This window comes from Ascaphus truei, chromosome 2 (genome assembly GCF_040206685.1).
Source record: "Ascaphus truei isolate aAscTru1 chromosome 2, aAscTru1.hap1, whole genome shotgun sequence".
In the NCBI taxonomy this organism is placed as follows: Eukaryota; Metazoa; Chordata; class Amphibia; order Anura; family Ascaphidae; genus Ascaphus; species Ascaphus truei.
Window position 1 is genome coordinate 466403916 of NC_134484.1, and position 22577 is coordinate 466426492.

The window sequence follows — 22577 nt, forward strand, 5'->3', positions numbered from 1 at the left end:
ATTATAGTTTATTTCATACCATGCTTGTGTTGGGTGAGATTATTTGTGGTCATACATTTAAAAGGCTGTGGTTGTGTGGGCAGCTATAGGCCTCTCCCCCAATCGCCTCCAGTTTGACTTTTTCCCCTCTTGCCGCTGCAAGCATAAAACAGCTGCAGCTTACTCAATACCCTCAGCTACAACAAGCCTGCCTTTCCCCTGTCCTAAGCCCCCTCCTCTCCACTGCCGACACTACCTGCCCATCCATTCTCCACTCTTCCCATTAACTCCAGCTGCCTCCTCTCCGCCTTCCTACACCGCCAGCGCACCCTATCCGGCACTGCCAAGTCCTCCCTGCCAGATCCACAGCCGCCCTCCTGCCCCCTTCCTCTCCCAATGTGGCCCCTTCCATCTATCTGCCGGTAGCTACCCTCCTCTATCAAGTTACTTCCTATAGCTCCCCTCATCCCCCTGCCTTCACTTTCCACCTCCCATTCCTCAACTATATCCCCTCCAGCACCACTGTTTTAAATCTCCCCCTCCTTTACTCAATCCCCCACCCCACCCTCCTGGGTTTGCTTTTGTGTCCCTCTTTGCCTTCCTTGCTCTGCTCCAGCACTAGCTCCTCCAGGCTCTGGGCCAGCTCCTCTCAACTATGGGCTAGCTGTGCCCCCTGGCTCCTCCCTGCTTCTAGCCAGCTCCACCCCTGCTCTGGGCCCTCTCTGCCCATAGCTCATCTAAACTCTAGGCCAGCTCCACTTCCGGCTCTTCCTTGCTCCAGTCCAGCTCCACTTCCGGCTCTTCCTTGCTCCAGTCCAGCTCCACTTATGGCTCTTCCTTGCTCCAGTCCAGCTCCACTTCCGGCTCTTCCTTGCTCCAGGCCAGCTCGTCCCTGGCCCCTTCCCTGCACAGTTCCAGTCCCACCCTCTAGAATACCATGGCAGAACTTACCTTGAGTTCTGCCTCTGACCCAGATGAAGGCAATTCTTTCCATCCGCACCACTCTTCCATTCCGTCCTACCCATCTGTAACTGCACTAGCCCTAAACCCCTCACAGAATTAAACAATAGGTATACCCCATTCCACATTCACCCAAAAGCAGACCTATTACTTTTGCTCTATCCAATTCACCCATCCTCGTCTCCAGCATACTCTACGTCAGCGCTTCTCAGATTCAACCTGCCAGCGACCTTCAGTCTCCTCAGTGGTCTTTCCTCATCAGTATTTGACATCCAAAGCCACTTCTCAGCTATCCTTTACCAGGAGAGAAGAATTGGACAATTACCTTTACAACCTAACGGACCCGAGATACAGATCGGGAGATCAAGAATCCCAGCAACATCTCCTTTTTGTCCCCATTTTTTTACTTTTCAAGCACCATCATCCAACTATAAAAGCTGACAGATTGGGCAGAACTATCCACTACAAGGGCAGCTCCCCAATTTGGAGTTACATCCCTGGGCATTAAACATGTTACAGTATCTGCAGTCTTCTGCCAGCGTACTCCAAACTGCCTTCCTTATAAATGATTAGGCCACTCATCAGTCAACATCTCCGCTTTAGCAAGTCTTTTCATACCACCCTTCCCAAACCTTAGTCCACTGCCTGATTTCTGGATTCTCCCAAGGATTCAACACCGGCATTTCTGCCATTCCAGCTTCTTCTTATAAGTGGCAAAACCTACCCTACCATCCACGAACCAGAGATTGAAGACCAATTCATCAACAAAGAACTTACCAAAGGTTACATAATTAGCCCCTTTACACCTGCTCCTTTTCCCTTATGGCGAGTCAGTTCAACCAGGAAGTTCTCCCTCAAGAAGGTTAATCAGCCTTCTAGTCCAAATCTGTTCAAAGTGTGAACTGATTAATACCCTCAATAATACCTCTATCCAATACAACATAACCTTGCCTTCAAAGCATTCCATCTCGGTGCACACCAGTGTATCTTGAATGCTCTCACTCCCAGCTCCAGTGAAGCCTACTCCATTGACCTGGCAAAAATTCAACAATTTATCTTTCGTCCATCCAGTTCCCCATCCACTTTCCACGGAAGACATTTTGGACATTTCCACCTATAGCTTCTCATCCCTCAGATTATGACATAGAACAATGAATTTTGAATTATCTGGTATTCAATGCCCTGTCACAATTACTCACTCAGGTTGAGCTTCTATCTCGGTGAACCCCTCCATCAAACTTCTACTAAAGGGCTTCTTCCAAAGGTTTCTTAGAAGAGGGAGGTGGGGAATCTTCCTAAATGTAGAAGTCTTGACTCTCCACCAGTCTAGAGGTTTTAATCCTCCTTTTTGGCCCTCGATTCAGGCCTAAACCTTCACGTACCACAGGCCAAAGTCTAGTCCCATAATCCAAATCACTCCCAAGTGGCCCAATGGTATCAATCCATCCAAGCAGATCTATTCCTCTACCTTCCGTAGGCCGCACATACTATACAATCATATGTTCACACTTCAATGTGTAACCCCTGCTATTAAATAGAAAAAATTGGCTTAGAGCCAAAAAACGCTGCACCACCAAATTAACAGAGCGAGGAGGGTGATAATAACAACGATTTATTATGCCAAAATTAGTAGAGAATTACTCTGATAAAGCCCGTTTGGGCGAAACGTCAGAGTAATTCTCTTCTAATTTTGGCATAATAAATCGTCTTATCACCCTCCTCGCTCTGTTAATTTGGTGGTGCAGCGTTTTTTGGCTTTAAGCCAATTTTTTTCTATTGCTTACTAAACTTCTAACGCTTTGCACACACAAAGGATTCTTACCCTGCAAAGGAAGAAACTCCTATTGATGTGGTACCATTAAGGAGTGCAAGAACTTTCATCTATTTGTGTGCATCACTCCCTTTATTACTGGACTACCTTGTAACACAGGAGGTTTATCTATGCGTTGGGGCATATTGTCCACGGACCGCAGTTCAATGCGAAATCCTCTACAAGAATACGCTAATTATTATCATCACTAAAGGCTTGCTAAAGAGCATTTCCAATAGTGTCATTATATTGCATTATAGAAAGGATACTGGATTATTATCCATAACAGTTTTCCTCTCTTTTATAGCGAATCCCATATTTAGAGCCCCAGTTCACCCTTTCTTAGGGAACTCTATTAACCTGATATTAGACTGATGTCCGCTGCTGAGGTGGGGACCCGAGTCCTCCTTCCTTATACTACTGTATTACTCAACACATGACTATAGGTCGGGCAAATGGCAATATACCACAGTGGGATGTAGGTAACACACATTTATAACGTAGTTCTGTTTAGGCATTCCGATAACATCTGCTCCCCAAACGGGAGGATCCTTCATACATAATATAAAAATATCTTCAAGACACTGCGTAGGTGTGTTCCTGTGTCTCTCCCCTTGACCACCCGAACCTGTGTCTAGGTGCCAGGACACCGGTGGAGCTCTGAGTGTTTGAACGTAGCAGGCCTGTGCTTCACAAAAGCTTTGGTACCCCTCTACTTGTCTTGTGATGAGGATCCCGTCAGTTGCTACTAACGCCGCGCCTATTTTAAATAGATGGTCGGCGAAGCACGGACTCCACTCCTGGAGTTGATCTGCGATCTGGTCACCCAGCGGCGGATGAGTTGGGCTCCTCATCACTCCCAAGCACCTCAGGGTCTCCAGCAGCTCTTCTCCCGCATGCTCTGCCAGGGACTCTTAAAGACTCTCCTAGTCCCGCCTCTCCAGAGCCCACTGTCATTGGCTGAGGCCATGTCCATCACATCCTGAGCACGCCTTGGAGAGGTGTCAGGCGGGGCAGTGTGTGGTTCAGTCGCATGCACTTACACGCTCCTATGAGTGAGGCAGGTACCTCTGTATACCCCCGCATGTACAGTATACTCCTCAAACATTTATGGGCCTGCTCCTATCCATATTTTTGATACACAGTATCTCAAGTTTCAAGGAGACCTCTACAGTCTCTTTTGCTGTTGGAATATTTTTGAGCCCCAGATTTCTATTGAACTTTCGATTGCTGAAGCAGGGATATCCTGAAAACCTGACCTGTTGGCGGGGGGTGTGGGGGCTTGAGGACGACTGCCCTCACTGCTTCTGACCGCGAAGTGTTTGTTTGGGAGGCGCCAGGATTTCTGGGCCAGATGCATCTTTCTGTAAGTGCAATCCCGCTCGCTGACTTTCAGTAAGGTAGAAACACTCCCCCCTCACACCCCCCACATCGGGCTCCATTGAACCATTTCAAACAATTGTCTTATTTAACCCATTCAATGCACCTCTAGCATTCAAGTGGTTAAGATGTTCTCATAGACAGAACACACTGCTTCTGTTAGGGGTTCATGTTCTTCCGTGGTCCCAATGCTGCAGTGATCAGGGATGAGATCTCAAGCAGTTTTTCCTCAAATAATTTAAAAAAAACAAAAAAAAAACCAGTCATGGATATCAATATTTATTGAAATAAGACACTTGTGTCGGACTTGGGGACAAACATGTTAACGAAATGGCAAATCTGTACAAGAACCCACAGCGGCTAAGGTTACTCTAAAGAGTCTCATTTACCGATTCTAAGGACGGGTCTCTCTCATTCCTGGGATCTCGCGGCAATCGGGACGAAAACACACATGCAAGTCTGGGAGTTTTCTGCAATGGAGATCTTCTGCGTTTATAGAATGAACCCCATAAAAAGCTGCAGGCTGATCCCTGCCGTGTTACACACATCCTTTAGTAACAAAAGGCTATTGGTGCGACACATTTTAAGTACCAAAACCTCTGCTCACTTTCCCTTGTACCCTGGCGTCTGCGGGACGTCACCCCAGCTTCCGCAAGACACTGTTAATGTCAAATATTTCCCTTTTTAACACACCATCAATTTTCTGTTTGTTTTTTTGGGGTGTTTTTTTTTATATATATATTTTTGGGGGGTGTTTTTTTTTTTAACAAGCATTAAACACTCTCAAATGATCAAATTGTTAGATATTTGCATAACCAACTAATATACTTACGCGATGATCACATCCCCAACAGATTCTTAATACCCTTCAAAAAAGGATTAAACATATACATGTAACTCCTAAATAAGCCGCTGATTCCCCCTCCGTGCCCTGGGGCAGTCCTGACACAGGGCACTTTATCCTTGTGGCCGCCTAAAACGATTAGTGTTACGGGTTTTCTGTACTAGATTAGGGCATTGACAGTCTTTTGTTACATAATGAGGTTACACCAGGTAAAACCCAGAATCCTTTGCGTCTGTGGTATTGTTGCAGTGTAAATGATGCAGCAAATGTACTGGCGCCCGTGTAGGGTACTCCCTGTGACCCCTCGGAGAAGCGCCGATCTGCCTTTACCATATTTACATATCTCCCCCCTCACCCCATTTTATAGGGTTGGAAAAAAAAAAAACAAAAAAAAAAATAAGTCTATGCAGATGGACAATCTGGCAAAGCTTCCAGCTGTAACATTCGTTACGTACCAGAGTTATAGAAAATCTAGCTCTGCAATGCGTTGCGGACACCAAAGGTGATCATGATGACCATTGTTGGTTGAAGGGGTCATCTCCTGATCTGTAGCGCTCTCCAGGCTTGTACACATTGGCCCCTCCGGCATATCCTCGCTTGCCCACGGCTGTGGTGGCCCTGGCACTCCCTTGGCATGGACCCACCAGCACTGGCGGGGTAAATGCTGTTTGCTGGGAGAGTGGTCTGGCGATCAGAGCACTGCTGCGGACAGCCCTCTGGCAAAAAAGGTGACATTTTTGTCGTGGATTTTGTACTGGTAAATTTCCGAGCGGTCTCTCCCCCCTTTGCCGCGGGAAGGGGCCCTCCAGGTGATCTTTAGCTGCAACGTGACAGGAAAGGGGGTTAGTTCCAGTCCATGGTACAGGAGGCCCAGCTGGGGCGTCTCTCACCAGTCTGGATATGGAAGGTTTATAAAGCGGAGGTATGAAACGGTCGGGACAGGGAGCCAAGTTCTGTCACAACGGGCTTACGAGCTTTAAAGTACGTATTAACAAGCAAGACAACGTTGTGTTGTTCTAGGGTGCAAGAACTTTTAAAGTGTCCAACATTAGGTTTTTTTCATAGATCAAAAAAATAGTGTTTGGAAACTTGATAGGGCTTTTTCTTACAGTATCCTGTGAGGAAGAAATATGTGAGGGTAAAATGTTCTGTACACTAACTCCAACTGTAAAGAGCGGTAATGTTGGTCCATTACAAGGTATCCCAACCTACAACAAATCTACATTTCTCCAGAACTAATACGGCTATTAGAACCATGAACATTCGGACCAGCAAATGGCTTATAGCGCGCGCGTTTCGCAGCCTCATCGGATCGCTGAATAAGAAAAGTGGCACTCCGTATTTTTTCTTATTGTGCAAATGGAGATCACTACGGCGCTCCCTCACAATACTTCAGGGTAAATAGACATACCTTGCCTCTATAACAAAATAGAAGTGCAAAAATATATATATATATAAAAAGGGGAAGAAACCAAGTAACACTGTTTATACTGGCCCCTTTGTGGGTTAGGCAGCTCAACCCGAGAGGAATCGTCCCTTGATCCTCAGGCGGCGGTAAAGCAGAAGGGGCGGTGATAAATATATCAGTAGTCACAAAACACGGGATATGTGAAATGCAAATTATTAACAGCCTTATAAGGGGGGTATGTGATGGGGAAATGCAGATTACACGTGTATATCCGTGTAATGATGAAAAAGCTATACTCGCACGGCCATGTGTGAGCCCCTTCTCATCAGATGGTACCTTTGCAATAGCTTCCGTGAATGGTATGTGTGCCGTCCCAATAAGGAGGATACAGGCGGAATATTAGGATAATAAACACTTTAATAAAACAAAGAAGTAAATATAAACTCGCACACAAGTTTACACTTCCGGTCCAAGCGTCCGTCCTGTTCGCTCTGGCGCGGTGTTTTCCTGCTAACCGCGTCCCATCGCAGGACCGCAGCAGGTAACGTGGCGGCTACGGTGGCCCTTCCGTGCACAACACGACGGCACGCGACCGAGCAGGAATGACGCGTTTCGGATTAACTTCCTTCCTCAGATTCCCGATTAGCATTAGTAATTAGAGATTCCATATGGCGCACCTGCAGCTGTGTTAGCCACCCTAGCTGGGTATAAGAAGAGGAAGCAGTGCACGGAACCGACAGGAACCCTCCTTATCGGGACGGCACGCAGGACGGGAGACACAACACACCATTCCCGGAAGCTATTGCAAAGATACCATGTGATGAGAAGGGGCTCACACATGGCCGTGCGAGTATAGCTTTTTCATCATTACACGGATATACACGTGTAATCTGCATTTCCCCATCACATACCCCCCTTATAAGGCTGTTAATAATTTGCATTTCACATATCCCGTGTTTTGTGATTACTGATATATTTTCTCTATATATCCATCTGTTTATCAGCTGTGTGTTCACCAAACCCTTCCACTGTATTTCTTTCTTATTGGCCCACGCAGCTCAAAGTTCTGGCTATTTTAACGATTGTATTTCTCTTGCATGAACTAGTTAATACAGCGACTGTTCTCTCGTCTATTCTCAGGTAGAAACCGCTGTGACACATGGTAACAATCACTTTAACGGTTCTGCTTGCGGCTCTGTCAAATGCAAGAAATTTGCAAATAATTAGATCGGACACTTTAAAGGTAGGGTGACCAGATGTGCCGGTCTTTAGCCATTTGTCCTAGGTCCCGAATTTTCTGGCCAGTCCTGTTTAAAAAAAAAAAAAACCCCGTGGCAACAGACGGCTCACCAAATATTCCATAAAGTTGGCTAGGTGCATAGGGAAAATATATACAAAATAACACATAGATAATGACCACAAGGGGTCACTGGAGCCCTATGAATAGAAACACGTGGAACATATGTACTGTATATAACCACAAAGGCCGAGGCCCCGCTCCCTCAGTCAGCGCGCCCGCACTGCAGACAGGCGGCGCGCTGACAGACACAGACTGCGATATGCGGTCTGCAGGGAGGGGGGCGGGAGTGGGAGGAGGGGGGGCGTGGTTTGAGCGGAGGGACCCGCTACCCCCCACCTCCCTCCACGGGCTCGGTCTGCAGGACAGGAGGGAGCTGCTGCGGGCTGCTGGAAGGTAAGCAGCTCCCTCCCCCTTCCCCCACACACTGACACGCAGGTGCACGTGCAGACACACACATCACCCCCTACCTTGTGTAGGAAGCTGTCTGACAGCTCCCGCCGCTGATTGTCTCATCAGCGCACCACGTGACGCGTCACCGCTCGGGATCACAATTTTCTTGCATCCCCTGGCGGCTGACGCGTCAATGCGCGTAGTGAGCTGTGCAGCGAGGGGGGACTTGGACCGGCTAGGAAGGATTCCCCTGCTGGTGGGGAACGCTCACGCGGCCGCCCGCGCCACCAGGCGCAGCGGGTCCCAGCCCCTTGTCAGCGCGCCCACACTGCATGCAGGCGGCGCGTGGAGAGGCAATTGACCGCTACCTGCGGCCTGTAGGGAGCGGGAGCTGGAGCGGGGGGGAGGGCGTGGTTTGAGCGGAGGGCTGCAGCGGGGGTCTCCCGGGCTGCAAGAGGGAGCCCCCACACATGCCCTCTGCTGCTCGCTCTCCGTGCTGTCCCCCCTCACCCCCCCGGTCGGTCCGTTCGTCCCCCCCGTCGGTCCGTCGCACACTACACACCCTACCTTTTGGAGGTGGGAGAAGCTCTGACACTCCAGCCCCCGCCGCCGATATGCTCACCATGTGACGCGTCACCGCTCGGGATCGCAATTCTCTTGCATCCCCTGGCGGCTGACGCGTCACAGCGCGTAGTGAGCGTCGCCGGAAGGAGGCAGCGGGGACAGACAGGCAGGAAGTGAGGGGCTGGTGGCCCGTGCGCGGCCGTCTGCAGCGGGTCCTCAGCCTAAGGGCTGGGACCCGCTGCGCCCGGCGGCGCGGGCGGCTGCACGGGCTTTCCCCACCAGCAGGGGAATCCTCGCGAGCTGGTCCCGGTCCCCCCTGGCTGCACAGCTCACTACACGCTGTGACGCGTCAGCCGGCAGGAGATACAAGAGAATGGTGTTCCCTAGCGTTGACGCGTCACGTGGTGTGGCTGTGAGCCAATGAGGAGGGGAGGCTTCGGGAGGAGAGGCTTCGGGGAGCGGGGAGGAGTGTGGAGGGAAAGTAGCGTGAGTGCCTGTCTGTGTGTGTCTGTGTGTCTGAGAGCGTGAGTGCTTGCCTCTGTGTGTGTGTGTGTGTGTGCCTGCGCGTGTGTATGAGTGCCTGCGTGTGTGTGTGTTGCTTGTGATTACATTGTGATCAGCAGCTCCAGCCCGAGCCCGTGGAGGGAGGGAGGGGGGGGGGGGAGGAGAGTAGCGGGTCCCTCCGCTCAAGCCACGCCCCCCCTCCCACTCAAGCCACGCCCCCGCTCAAGCCTCCCCCCTCCCGCTCAAGCCTCCCCACTCCCGCCCACCTCCCGCTCCGGCCCTCGCTCACTACAGACCGCATATCGCGGTCTGTGTCTTTCAGCGCCCCGCCTGTCTGCAGTGCGGGAGCGCTGACGGAGGGAGCGGGGCCTTAGCCTAACGGAGAAATAGCTACCTTTAAAGACAGGTGATATAGAGAGAGCCCCCTGGGGGCCACACGGGAACATAACATGTCTCATAGAAAATAACAAGAATAAACTTAACAAATGTAAAATTCGACGAAAGACGTGATAATATACACAGGAATTAAAATCCCCACAGCTAGCTGTATAGGTATATAGGTATATATTAGTATCAGTGTAGGTATATCAGTAATCCTACTAACGTATATACCTCATGAGTAGATAAATGCTTGCACACTATCCCTTAGTGTAAATATATATATATGTGTTTATAAAAAATGATATAACACAGGTATACAGTATGGGATAATGATTTAATAATCATAGGTAAGTATTGGTCATAGATACTTCAAAGGAGATACTCTTCAGAGGTATGAATATCTATATCACACACACATATACAGGCATACCCCGCATTAATGTACGCAATGGGACCGGTGCATGTATGTAAAGTGAAAATGTACTTAAAGTGAAGCACTCCCTTTTTCCCACTTATCGATGCATGTACTGTACTGCAATCGTTATATACGTGCATAACTGATGTAAATAATACATGTGTAACAGGCTCTATAGTCTCCCCCGCTTGCGCACAGCTTCGGTACAGGTAGGGAGCCGGTATTGCTATTCAGGACGTGCTGACTGGCGCATGCGTGAGCTGATGTTTGCCTATTGAGCGAAATGTGCTTACTCGCGAGTGTACTTAAAGTGAGTGTCCTTAAACCGGGGTATGCCTGTAGGCTATATTGGTACCTTAAGTGGACGCTACCTTCATGCAGGGTGCTGTCTCTAGGTGACCTATTATGCCCTGTGGTAATGTCATTAGTTAGTATCAAATGATCACAAGTTAACCATAAGGCGCCGTGAGATCAGGTCTCATGTTGCCCTCCAGGAATATAGAAATATCTACAGGGACAACATGGCGCATTATAAACTGAATAGGCTAAATTAGCTTCCGAATCCCACCGTGGGGGTATTCACACAACCGCATCTCCGCAGGCATCAGTCGGTATTACTTCCTGGTCTCTTATCGTGACCGTCATTGGTGTTACGTCACATACCCCAGTCCTGGTTTTTATCAGCGCTTGCCAGCCACGCATGCGCAGTCGGCTCTCGCTGTTCACGTATGCGCGACATGTGTCCCGGGTGATGATCGCCCTATATGAAGAGGCAATCCCAGCCGTTTTCTCTTCAATACAGCATTGAAGCAGGGGGTCTCCGGAGCTGGACCCCGTCAATGTCGGCTCCGGGGACCTCCTCCCGTTACCGTGTCGCCACTCACCTGCCCGTGCACATCCTTACAGAAGCCGGTTGCCAGGCCCTCAGCCCGCAGGATCAGGCTGCTCTGGTGACAGAGAGACGTCATCACTAGTTCATTGTCCTCGTCCTCCGACTCCTCGTCACAACGCACCAGGCACAGCAGGTTTCCCTGACACACAACAAACAATGGCAAAAAGTGTGCAGTGTGGCCGATATATAGATATATAGATATATACACATATATACACAGTAGCAAGAAAAGGTTTGCGAGACCCTTAGGATTGTCACATATTTCACACCTAAAATGTTATTGGATCTTTATCTAAGTCCTAATACCTCCTCTTACCGTGCACCCCACAACTGGAACAGTCTACCGGAGACTCTTACCGTGCACCCCACAACTGGAACAGTCTACCGGAGACTCTTACCGTGCACCCCACAACTGGAACAGTCTACCGGGGACTCTTACCGTGCACCCCACAACTGGAACAGTCTACCGGAGACTCTTACCGTGCACCCCACAACTGGAACAGTCTACCGGAGACTCCAAACCGTGCACCCCACAACTGGAACAGTCTACCGGAGACTCTTACCGTGCACCCCACAACTGGAACAGTCTACCGGAGACTCTAACCGTGCACCCCACAACTGGAACAGTCTACCGGAGACTCTTACCGTGCACCCAACAACTGGAACAGTCTACCGGAGACTCTCACAGCCACCACCAGTCTAAGTTCTTTCAAAACTAAAGCGGTTTCACATTTTAATCTGGTCTGTAACTGTTACATACGCCTATAACATATATTATCTCTAACTGTGCATGCAATGTCTTGTATACAATGTATAACCCTGCTCACTTAGTGCAAGAACTATGTATTTGTAACCATGTATCTGTCAGCATAAGTCAGTGCCCAGGACACACGTGATAACTCTCAGTGTATTACTTCCTGGTAAAACATTGTATAAATAAATAATAAATACAAATGCTTTGCTACATGCCGGGAGTTGCCATAAAAGATCCCTCTTCAAAGCTATTCCCAAAGGACAATTGTTCATCGTTGGAAGATTTCAAAACTAGATCTATTGATCTTAGAAATCGATTCTTACAGAGAGGTTGCAATAAGCAATAATACATATAATAATAATAATACAATAAGAAGAGGCATTTGAGTATGCACAATCAAGGAATAGGACTGATCTCATCTCTATGGTTACAAATAGATCTGGCAAAGAGAATCACGTTGTAGGAAACACCATCCAGTATGTGGTACTTCATTACACAATATAGCGATCAGTATAGCTAGTAGCATACCTGCTATTATAAACAAACACTGCGCTGTCTCTGGATCCCCTATTATGCAACATTGAATCTCACCGCCCTAAGATACTTTTCTCCAAATCCCAAACCATAGGCAGCTATGTTTCACCTAGTTTATGCAGAAGTAATAAAACCATTTCAAATAGGGGATTCTTTCCTCAACTCCAAGGTTCGCACTAGTGTGGGCACTGTACCATCTGCCCCTATGTCCAGAAAAGACGAGTGTTTGAAAACAAAGATAAGACACACACTTATAGCACCTTTTGTCTCAAGCTCACATTACATGAACAACCCTTAAGCCAATGCATGTATGCTTTACCCACCATAACCTTAAATATAAAGACTCTCACACTCTCACACTCTCACACTCTCACACTCTCACACTCTCACACTCTCACACTCTCACACTCTCACACTCTCACACTCTCACACTCTCACACTCTCACACTCTCACACTCTCACACTCTCACACCCTCACACCCTCACACCCTCACACCCTCACACTCTCACACTCTCACACTCTCTACCTTGAGTTGGGAGCAGACTGTAGCTCTGCAGTAATGCATGAAATCCAGCAGCTGTAGGGATGTTACCCCCAGACTGAGCAGCACGCTGACATCATCCAACATCAGCACGGGGCCCTTCCACGTCTCGCCTGTAGTGGGCGCCAGCGCGGAGCAAACAAAGTCATATAGAGGCTTCAGGTCTGACCCTTGTGAACTGCAAGAGAATGAGGGAACATCGCCAATGACACCAATGAATAGGCAGACTCCGCACAGCAAGGCCACAAAACATGTATGGGTCGTGGCCCTCCTGTGAGGCCGCCTCCCTGTGCTAGAGAAGATTGTAGTCTCACTCATTGCAGTGGAACGCGTCTCCCGCACAGAGCAGCAGCTGCACAGCCCTTTGTGGGCCTGTTTTTGTATCGTTTTATAAATCACCACTAAACTCGTTACCCAAAACCTGCCATTTCTCCAAATTTAGCAACCTGCTGCTGCTAACATTTGTTCCATATTTTCACCGTTCGATTCTGCGCGTGTATAAAGCTGTTAGTGATTTAATTGATATTGAAAAGTATCCGGCCGCTCCTCCTTCTCTTACCGTGCACCCCAAAATTGGAACAGTCTACCGGAGACTCTCACAGCCGCCACCAGTCTAAGTTCTTTAAAAAATGAAGCCGTCTCATTTTAACCTGGTCTGTAACTGTTACATACGCCTATAATATATATTATCTCTTACTGTGCATGCAATGTCTTGTATATAGCAAGAAAAGAGAAGTTGCGCCAAAAAGAATATCCTACTGTTCAATGTGTGGCTCCAGTTCTTTCCACAAAAGGAGATTCGCTGCCCGAGTCTCTCAGAGGTGATTCACCAACCTCTGTACAGGTTTAGGTAGAAAAAAGGGGAAGGGTCCTCAGGCGCATTGCTCCGCTTGTGTCTCCACGGCGTTTAGGACGTATGATATTGAAGGGAAGAAAGGGGAACCACAGTGAAAAAACAACACAAAGGTTATATGCAATTCACTTCTTCATTTATAGGGAGGGGGGGGAGGGGTAGACAATAAAAATTCACTTCTAGGAGGAGACACACTCACATCTAGTCTCCAATTCTGATTAGATGATTTCTCCTCTGTGGATGATTGGATGGGGTGGGGATAAGGGGATGCCTCCTGGTATAAGCGACCAATATCTATTGGCATAGGAAGGAGATGTCGCCAGACTCCACAGCGCGTCCCTTTCCGGGATGGGGTGTCTTGTCCTGGCTGGTTCCCTGCTGGCAAGTTCTTATTGTTTGTGCATTGAGTTCGGCAGGCTGCAGAAAGGATATCCAGAAGCCCGTGCACAGGCTGGACCCCTCTCCGGCTGTCTTTCCCCTCTGCACACACGATATACAGCTCCTTTGTTCCGCTGCGCATGCGCATGCGAACACGGCAAGATGCTGGGCCAAATGGCAGGGAAGTCAAACTCCTCAGTGACGTCACTGAGGAAGCAATAGCGAAACACGTCTGACGTTTTTTGGTCACCGCAAGCCACCGTAGTGAGGAGTTTGACTTCCCTGCCATTTGGCCCAGCATCTTGCCGTGTGCGCATGCGCATGCGCAGCGGAACAAAGGAGCTGTATATCGTGTGTGCAGAGGGGAAAGACAGCCGGAGAGGGGTCCAGCCTGTGCACGGGCTTCTGGATATCCTTTCTGCAGCCTGCCGAACTCAATGCACAAACAATAAGAACTTGCCAGCAGGGAACCAGCCAGGACAAGACACCCCATCCCGGAAAGGGACGCGCTGTGGAGTCTGGCGACATCTCCTTCCTATGCCAATAGATATTGGTCGCTTATACCAGGAGGCATCCCCTTATCCCCACCCCATCCAATCATCCACAGAGGAGAAATTATCTAATCAGAATTGGAGACTAGATGTGAGTGTGTCTCCTCCTAGAAGTGAATTTTTATTGTCTACCCCTCCCCCCCTCCCCATAAATGAAGAAGTGAATTGCATATAACCTGTGTGTTGTTTTTTCACTGTGGTTCCCCTTTCTTCCCTTCAATTTCATACGTCCTAAACGCCGTGGAGACACAAGCGGAGCAACGCGCCTGAGGACCCTTCCCCCTTTTTCTAATGTCTTGTATATAATGTATAACCCTGCTCACTTATTGTAACCATGAATCTGTCATAACTCTGTGCCCAGGACATACTCGAAAACGAGCGGTACCTCTCAATGTATTACTTCCTGGTAACACATTTTATAAATAAATAATTCCCTAATTAACGTGCGCTGGAACGCCATGTAGGAAAGTAGCGGAAACATTGCATCCCTTGTGGTTAATGCCACAGCAGACCTGGCAGATGGAATCAGCAGAGAGAGAATAATTGAGCCCTGCTACCTCTCGCACGGACATTCAGAGGCAGAAAAATACCAATAATACTCTGTTACACGGGCATCATTCGTCCTCCTTCATAAAAATAATGTCATCTTTATTACCAAGAACATACCATCGGGGTTAGATTGGTTTCCAGAAGCCAATTACAGCGTTCCATTATTTACCAAAGGTTGTTTTTCTTTTTTTTACCAAGAAAAACAATAAGTCAAGTCAACCGTACTCAAGGTGTTCTCAGGCTTAGCACTGTTTAGTAAAGCTGGGCCTGCTTGGGACTCCTCCCTTCATGTCACCCCTAACCGCCCCACCGTGTGGTCGCCCCTTACCGCTGACCGCCCCACCGTGTGGTCGCCCCTTACCGCTGACCGCCCCGCCGTGTGGTCGCCCCTTACCGCTGACCGCCCCGCCGTGTGGTCGCCCCTTACCGCTGACCGCCCCACCATTAGGTCGCCCCTCACCGCTGACCGCCCCACCATGAGGTCGCCCCTCACCGCTGACCGCCCCACCATGAGGTCGCCCCTCACCGCTGACCACCCCACCATGAGGTCACTGCTGACCGCCCCACCATGTGGTCGCCCCATACCGCTGACCACCCCACCATGAGGTCACTGCTGACTGCCCCACCATGAGGTCACCCCTCACCGCTGACCGCCCCACCATGAGGTTACCCCTCACCGCTGACCGCCCCACCATGTGGTCGCCCCATACCGCTGACCGCCCCACCATGAGGTCGCCCCTTACCGCTGACCACCCCACCATGAGGTCGCCCCTTACCGCTAACCGCCCCACCATGAGGTCGCCCCTTACCGCTGACCACCCCACCATGAGGTCGCCCCTCACCGCTGACCGCCCACCATGAGGTCGCCCCTCACCGCTGACCGCCCCACCATGAGGTCGCCCCTCACCGCTGACCACCCCACCATGAGGTCGCCCCTCACCGCTGACCGCCCCACCATGAGGTCACCCTCACTGCTGACCGCCCCACCATGAGGTCGCCCCTCACCGCTGACCGCCCCACCATGAGGTCGCCCCTCACCGCCCCACCATGCGGTCGCCCCTCACCGCTGACCGCCCCACCATGAGGTCGCCCCTTACCGCCCCACCATGAGGTCGCCCCTTACTGCTGACCGCCCCACTATGAGGTCGCCCCTCACCACTGACCGCCCCACCACGAGGTCGCCCCTCACCGCCCCACCATCAGGTCGCCCCTCACCGCTGACCGCCCCACCATGAGGTCGCCCCTCACCGCTGACCGCCCCACCATGTGGTCGCCCCATACCGCTGACCGCCCCACCATGTGGTCGCCCCATACCGCTGACCACCCCACCATGAGGTCACTGCTGACCGCCCCACCATGAGGTCGCCCCTCACCGCTGACCGCCCCACCATGAGGTTACCCCTCACCGCTGACCGCCCCACCATGTGGTTGCCCCATACCGCTGACCGCCCCACCATGAGGTCACCCCATACTGCTGACCGCCCCACCTTGAGGTCGCCCCTTACCGCTGACTGCCCCACCATGAGGTCGCCCCTTACCGCTGACCGCCCCACCATGAGGTCGCCCCTTACCGCTGACCGCCCCACCATGAGGTCGACCCTCACCGCTGGCCGCCCCACCATGAGGTCGCCCCTCACCGCTGACCGCCCCACCATGAGGTTACCCCTCACCGCTGACCGCCCCACCATGTGGTTGCCCCATACCGCTGACCGCCCCACCATGAGGTCGCCCCATACCGCTGACCGCCCCACCATGAGGTCGCCCCTTACCGCTGACCGCCCCACCATGAGGTCGCCCCTTACCGCTGACCGCCCCACCATGAGGTCGCCCCTCACCGCTGACCGCCCCACCATGAGGTCGCCCCTCACCGCTGCCCGCCCCACCATGAGGGTGCCCCTTACCGCCCCACCATGAGGTCGCCCCTTACTGCTGACCGCCCCACCATGAGGTCGCCCCTCACCGCTGACCGCCCCACCATGAGGTCGCCCCTCACCGCTGACCGCCCCACCACGAGGTCGCCCCTCACCGCCGACCGCCCCACCATGAGGTCGCCCCTCACCGCTGACCGCCCCACCATGTGGTCGCCCCTCACCGCTGACCGCCCCACCATGAGGTCGCCCCTCACCGCTGACCGCCCCACCATGAGGTCGCCCCTCACCGCTGACCGCCCCACCATGAGGTCGCCCCTCACCGCTGACCGCCCCACCATGAGGTCGCCCCTCACCGCTGACCTCCCCACCATGAGGTCACCCCTCACTGCTGACCGCCCCACCATTAGGTCGCCCCTTACCGCCCAACCATGAGGTCGCCCCTCACCGCTGACCAAGAGGCGGAGAACTTGCCGCACCTCAGGAAGTGAAGAGGATCCGGTCCTTCCGTTTCTGTCTCGTCACCAAACAGCAAGTCTGTGCAGGACCTCAGCCCCTCCAGGAAGACCAACTGTCCCTCATCCCTGGCAGCAACCAGATTCCCTCCCTGTGCCATGGAGGGGAAAACGGAGAGACAGGCTTTCATAAAGGATCACAATATGGCTTTGGAGAGCACCCGCAGCATATTTTAAAACCCCATGAACAGTAAGTACTCTCTAGCAATCGTGGGGGGGAAAGGACGCTTTGTACCCAATACTGCAAGTATGCACAGAACAGTATGAGAAGGACATACAGGGCTCTGTAGAAACACGGTTTACAGAAGTAGCTATTTGCCCAGAGCAGGTTTATTCTGTTATTCACGAATGCGAGTCTCCTCGAGTTTTACAGAGTGCTCCATCACGTCAGCCATGATTACCCCAGCATATACCCTCACAATGGATATTTACAAGGGCCGCACGCTGGGCAGGTCTGGTGCAAGATCACAGGCCCTCCTCCTCGCTGGATGTAGAAAGCATTACCGGATCACAAACCTTTGCAAAGCAGCGCACACATATTTAGGTAATAATCCCCGAAGAACAGGGCATTACTGGACAATAATGCCCTGGCTGGAAGAGTTGAAGGCCCGAGGCGAAGCCGAGGGACATTAACCCAGCCAGGGCATTATTGGACAGTAATGCCCTGTTCTTCGGGGATTATTACTATTATAGGCTAAATGTAGGCTTATTTCATAAATAATAGACACTTTTGTATAGTTAAATAGATTTTTTTAATTAAAATGAAAGGGTAAATACAAGAAACCACCTCTATATACGCTTACACTGCAGATATCTATATCACACACTGCCGCCCCCTCACACACACACAACACAGCACCTTTACACACACAGCAGCTCAACACACAACACAGCAGATCTACACACACACACACCACCTCTATACACACACACACACACAACATAGCACTTCTACACACACAGCAGATCTACACACAACACAGCAGCTCTACACACACACAAACTCTGCTGCAGCACAGCACAACACAACACAACACAACTGCTGCTATACCCATAAACACTGCTACTGACACACACACACACACACACTGTAGCCACAATACAAAATGCACTTACTAAACTTTGCAGACTCTCTCCCCCTCCCCCCCCCCCCCCAATTCAACTGAATCTGCTCAGAAAATCTCAGTCAGCTCAGGAGGGGGAGGAGTCAACCCATGGCTGATACTTTCTGACCAATCCCCTGCCCTGTCTCAGCAGTTCTGAAAGCTGATTGGCTGGAAATATACACATTGAAAACTACACATTGCAAGCTGCTAAAATTCCGGGCATTACTGATTGGATAATGCCCGGAAATTTAACCAATCAGAGAGCAGGGTTTTCAATAATGCCCGGAATGTTACTGCTTTAGCCTATAACTAGATGTAACGGAGTTAGAAGTCCCAAGTCCAAACAGAAAGGCACAGACCGGGCATGTTTAAGACGTTCTGCATCATTTCAGATATGTTTAATAGCCCTGTAAGTATGGATCTCTTCCCATGAGCAGAGGATAAGACAGGAGTGAGTGATAGAGGTACGAGGTGCGGTGCTCTTACCAGCTTCTGCGCGATGATGTTATAGTGACTGAAGGATTGGACCAGAGCCACAAAGCACACCTTACAGCCAGCTGGGAACAGAGTAACACATGGAATCAGGTTATGTAATACAGTCCTGCACAAGTCTAGTGACTGAACTACCGGAAAAAGCACAGCTTGTGACAGCCCTCCCGAAATAGCCATCATGAATGTGAGAACGATGACATCTTTTGTATGGAAATCGATTCAGCGGGATTAGGTAATTCCCACCCGCTCTTGGGCCATTTTTTACATGCATGGTGTTGAAACAGTAATGTAATTAAAACACGGGGGTTGTGAGAGGGAAATATTAATTCTGATATATGGGGATGTAAATAAATCAGCCTGACACGAGGCCCAGCATCTGTTTCAGAATAAACAGGGCAGGTTTTATGCTGAGGGTTTTTTGTTTTTTTTTAGCTCTGAGACTTTTTGATATTTCAGGGAATTGGGACAGAGAGCAGAAGGGGGTGGATTTGAAGCGTTAAATATATTCATAAAATACACCAAATTATAATTAAATACAGTGGATATTAAATGTAACAGACAGTCTACTGCCCATCAATGCAGATTCTGATAACCGCGAGTGACCACATAGCAGGAAATGAAGCAAACGCAAGAGAGATTCCCATGACACACAGAGAAAAAAAGAATTATAATACCATTGTAATTCAGCCAGGGTTTTGACGCGACGTTGCGTCGCTATCGCCGGCAATAAAAGCACATCCACCTGTGCTGTGCTAAAAACCTGACCTGTTGGTTGCCCTGACTTAAACATTTCTCCACGCTACTTTAATAAACAGTATATCCTTGCCCTGCAATTTTTAAGTTAGTTCTGGTTCTATTTTTACTTCTTCCCTCTGTAAAAGTTATATTTCCTGTATCTTTAGCGTATTAGAATACTAACATTATTTGACACGCACTGAAACAGAATATTGTCCCCAGGTGAGTGCTCGGAATGGGAACCCTGCGGCTTCCAGATCAGCGTGCCGTCCTTCGAGATTAGACAAGTATGTTCATTCTTTTCATGTTGGAAGGTGCTAGACTTGGCAGACATCCAGGAGAGATGGGTGGCGGGTGCATATGCTTGGGACAGACACAAGGGAACCTTACAGGCAGGGCCAGCCTTTCATGCTTCAATCCCACACTGTGTGATCCTGAAGCCATCTCCCTGTTACCCAAACACCAGCAGGAGAAGACAGACAGTAGGAAGGTTGACAGAACAGCTGGGTACAATGGGACGCAGGAACATCACTTACCTTTCAAGTAGTAAGACAGGAAATGATGCACCAGGAAACTGCCGTCTGTTTTACTGGCACACATCAAGGTAAGTTTCCCCTGACAAAACAGGACACAGACTGAAGTAACATATCAGCACGCCCAACATTACTACGCTGCATGCCATATATACACCCCCAGGCAGGGGGCGCTGTCTGACTGCTTTCTCAATTAAACACGTTGTCACATGGAGGTGACACGTTACCGTCCCTGCGACGGGTGGGTGCCTCTGTGTACATGGAGGTGACACGTTACCGTCCCTGCGACGGGTGGGTGCCCCTGTGTGCTTGGAGGTGACATGTTACTGTCCCTGTGTACATGGAGGTGACATGTTACTGTCTCTGTGACAGGTGGGTGTCCCTGTGTATATGGAGGTGACATGTTACTTACTGTCCCTGTGACAGATGGGGGCTGCTGTGTATATGGAGGTGACATGTTACTGTCCCTGTGTATACGGAGGTGACATGTTACTGTCCCTGTGACAGGTGGGTGTCCCTGTGTATACGGAGGTGACATGTTACTGTCCCTGTGACAGGTGGGTGACCCTGTGTATACGGAGGTGACATGTTACTGTCCCTGTGACAGGTGGGTGTCCCTGTGTACAGAGGTGACAGGTGGGTGTCCCTGTGTATATGGAGGTGACATGTTACTGTCCCTGTGACAGGTGGGTGTCCTTGTGTATATGGAGGTGACATGTTACTGTCCCTGTGACAGGTGGGTGTCCCTGTGTATATGGAGGTGACATGTTACTGTCCCTGTGATAGGTGGGTGACCCTGTGTATACGGAGGTGACATGTTACTGTCCCTGTGACAGGTAGGTGACCCTGTGTATACGGAGGTGACATGTTACTGTCCCTGTGACAGGTGGGTGACCCTGTGTACAGAGGTGACATGTTGGTGTCCCTGTGTATATGGAGGTGACATGTTACGGTCCCTGTGACAGGTGAGTGTCCCTGTGTATACGGAGGTGACATGTTACTGTCCCTGTGACAGGTGGGTGTCCCTGTGTACAGAGGTGACATGTTGGTGTCCCTGTGTATACGGAGGTGACATGTTACTGTCCCTGTGACAGGTGGGTGACCCTGTGTATACGGAGGTGACATGTTACTGTCCCTGTGACAGGTGGGTGACCCTGTGTATACGGAGGTGACATGTTACTGTCCCTGTGGCAGGTGGGTGTCCCTGTGTATACGGAGGTGACACGTGTCTCACCTGCTCCACTTCCTCCGTGCTGGCGCTCAGCAGGACGCTCAGTCCCGGGAACATTCTCCGTCTCACAATACCGGTATTTCCGCCTCTCCTCGGAACACTGCTGCCAGCCGGAAATGTCAGCGCCCCACGTGGTTGCCATGGAGTCTGAAAAGCGTGACTTCCTGCTGCTACGGGTCTCGTTACAGGACAATTCCCATTCTAATGGGTTTCTCTATAAAATACATACAGATCCGGAAAGTGCCATGTTTTGGCTGGCATTGTTATTATGGCAGTGCTGCACGCAGCCATGTTTTGGCTGGCATTGTTATTATGGCAGTGCTACACGCAGCCATGTTTTGGCTGGCATTGTTATTATGGCAGTGCTACACGCAGCCATATTTTGGCTGGCATTGTTATTATGGCAGTGCTACACGCAGCCATGTTTTGGCTGGCATTGTTATTATGACAGTGCTGTACGCAGCCATGTTTTGGCTGGCATTGTTATTATGGCAGTGCTACACGCAGCCATGTTTTGGTTGGCATTGTTATTATGGCAGTGCTGTACGCAGCCATGTTTTGGCTGGCATTGTTATTATGGCAGTGCTACACGCAGCCATGTTTTGGCTGGCATTGTTATTATGGCAGTGCTGCACGCAGCCATGTTTTGGCTGGCATTGTTATTATGGCAGTGCTACACGCAGCCATGTTTTGGCTGGCATTGTTATTATGACAGTGCTGTACGCAGCCATGTTTTGGCTGGCATTGTTATTATGGCAGTGCTACACGCAGCCATGTTTTGGTTGGCATTGTTATTATGGCAGTGCTGTACGCAGCCATGTTTTGGCTGGCATTGTTATTATGGCAGTATTGCACACAGCCATGTTTTGGTTGGCATTGTTATTATGGCAGTGCTACACGCAGCCATGTTTTGGTTGGCATTGTTATTATGGAAGTGCTACACGCAGCCATGTTTTGGCTGGTATTGTTATTATGGCAGTGCTACACGCAGCCATGTTTTGGCTGGTATTGTTATTATGGCAGTGCTACACGCAGCCATGTTTTGGTTGGCATTGTTATTATGGCAGTGCTACACGCAGCCATGTTTTGGCTGGCATTGTTATTATGGC

General features: G+C 50.2%; 1 protein-coding gene across 2 annotated transcripts; it reads right to left on the reverse strand.

Annotated features, from left to right (window-relative positions):
- Positions 1–4392: 4392 nt before the first annotated feature.
- ELP6 (elongator acetyltransferase complex subunit 6) lies at positions 4393–21779 on the reverse strand. Of its 2 annotated transcripts, none has more exons than XM_075588147.1 (7): positions 21472–21779; positions 20241–20319; positions 18964–19034; positions 17279–17463; positions 12643–12835; positions 10820–10966; positions 4393–5793 (listed from the first exon to the last, which is right to left on the reverse strand). In XM_075588147.1, exons 1-7 carry the CDS (start codon positions 21523–21525, stop codon positions 5665–5667), a joined length of 858 nt encoding a protein of 285 aa, XP_075444262.1. In that variant the 5' UTR covers positions 21526–21779; the 3' UTR covers positions 4393–5664. The 2 variants fall into 2 exon arrangements, with proteins under 2 accessions (XP_075444262.1, XP_075444263.1); XM_075588148.1 differs by having other exon boundaries at positions 17336–17463; positions 21472–21768.
- Between the last annotated feature and the right edge of the window lie 798 nt (positions 21780–22577).

Excerpts from the sequence above, each read along its gene's own strand:
- ELP6 (XM_075588147.1), bottom strand. The coding sequence starts at position 21,525 with ATGTTCCCGGGACTGAGCGTCCTGCTGAGCGCCAGCACGGAGGAAGTG. Across the intron at positions 19,035-20,240 it reads CCTGTCTTACTACTTGAAAG|CTGGCTGTAAGGTGTGCTTT; the intron begins GTAAGTGATGTT and ends CTCTGTTCCCAG. Across the intron at positions 17,464-18,963 it reads ACATCATCGCGCAGAAGCTG|GGAGGGAATCTGGTTGCTGC; the intron begins GTAAGAGCACCG and ends TCCATGGCACAG.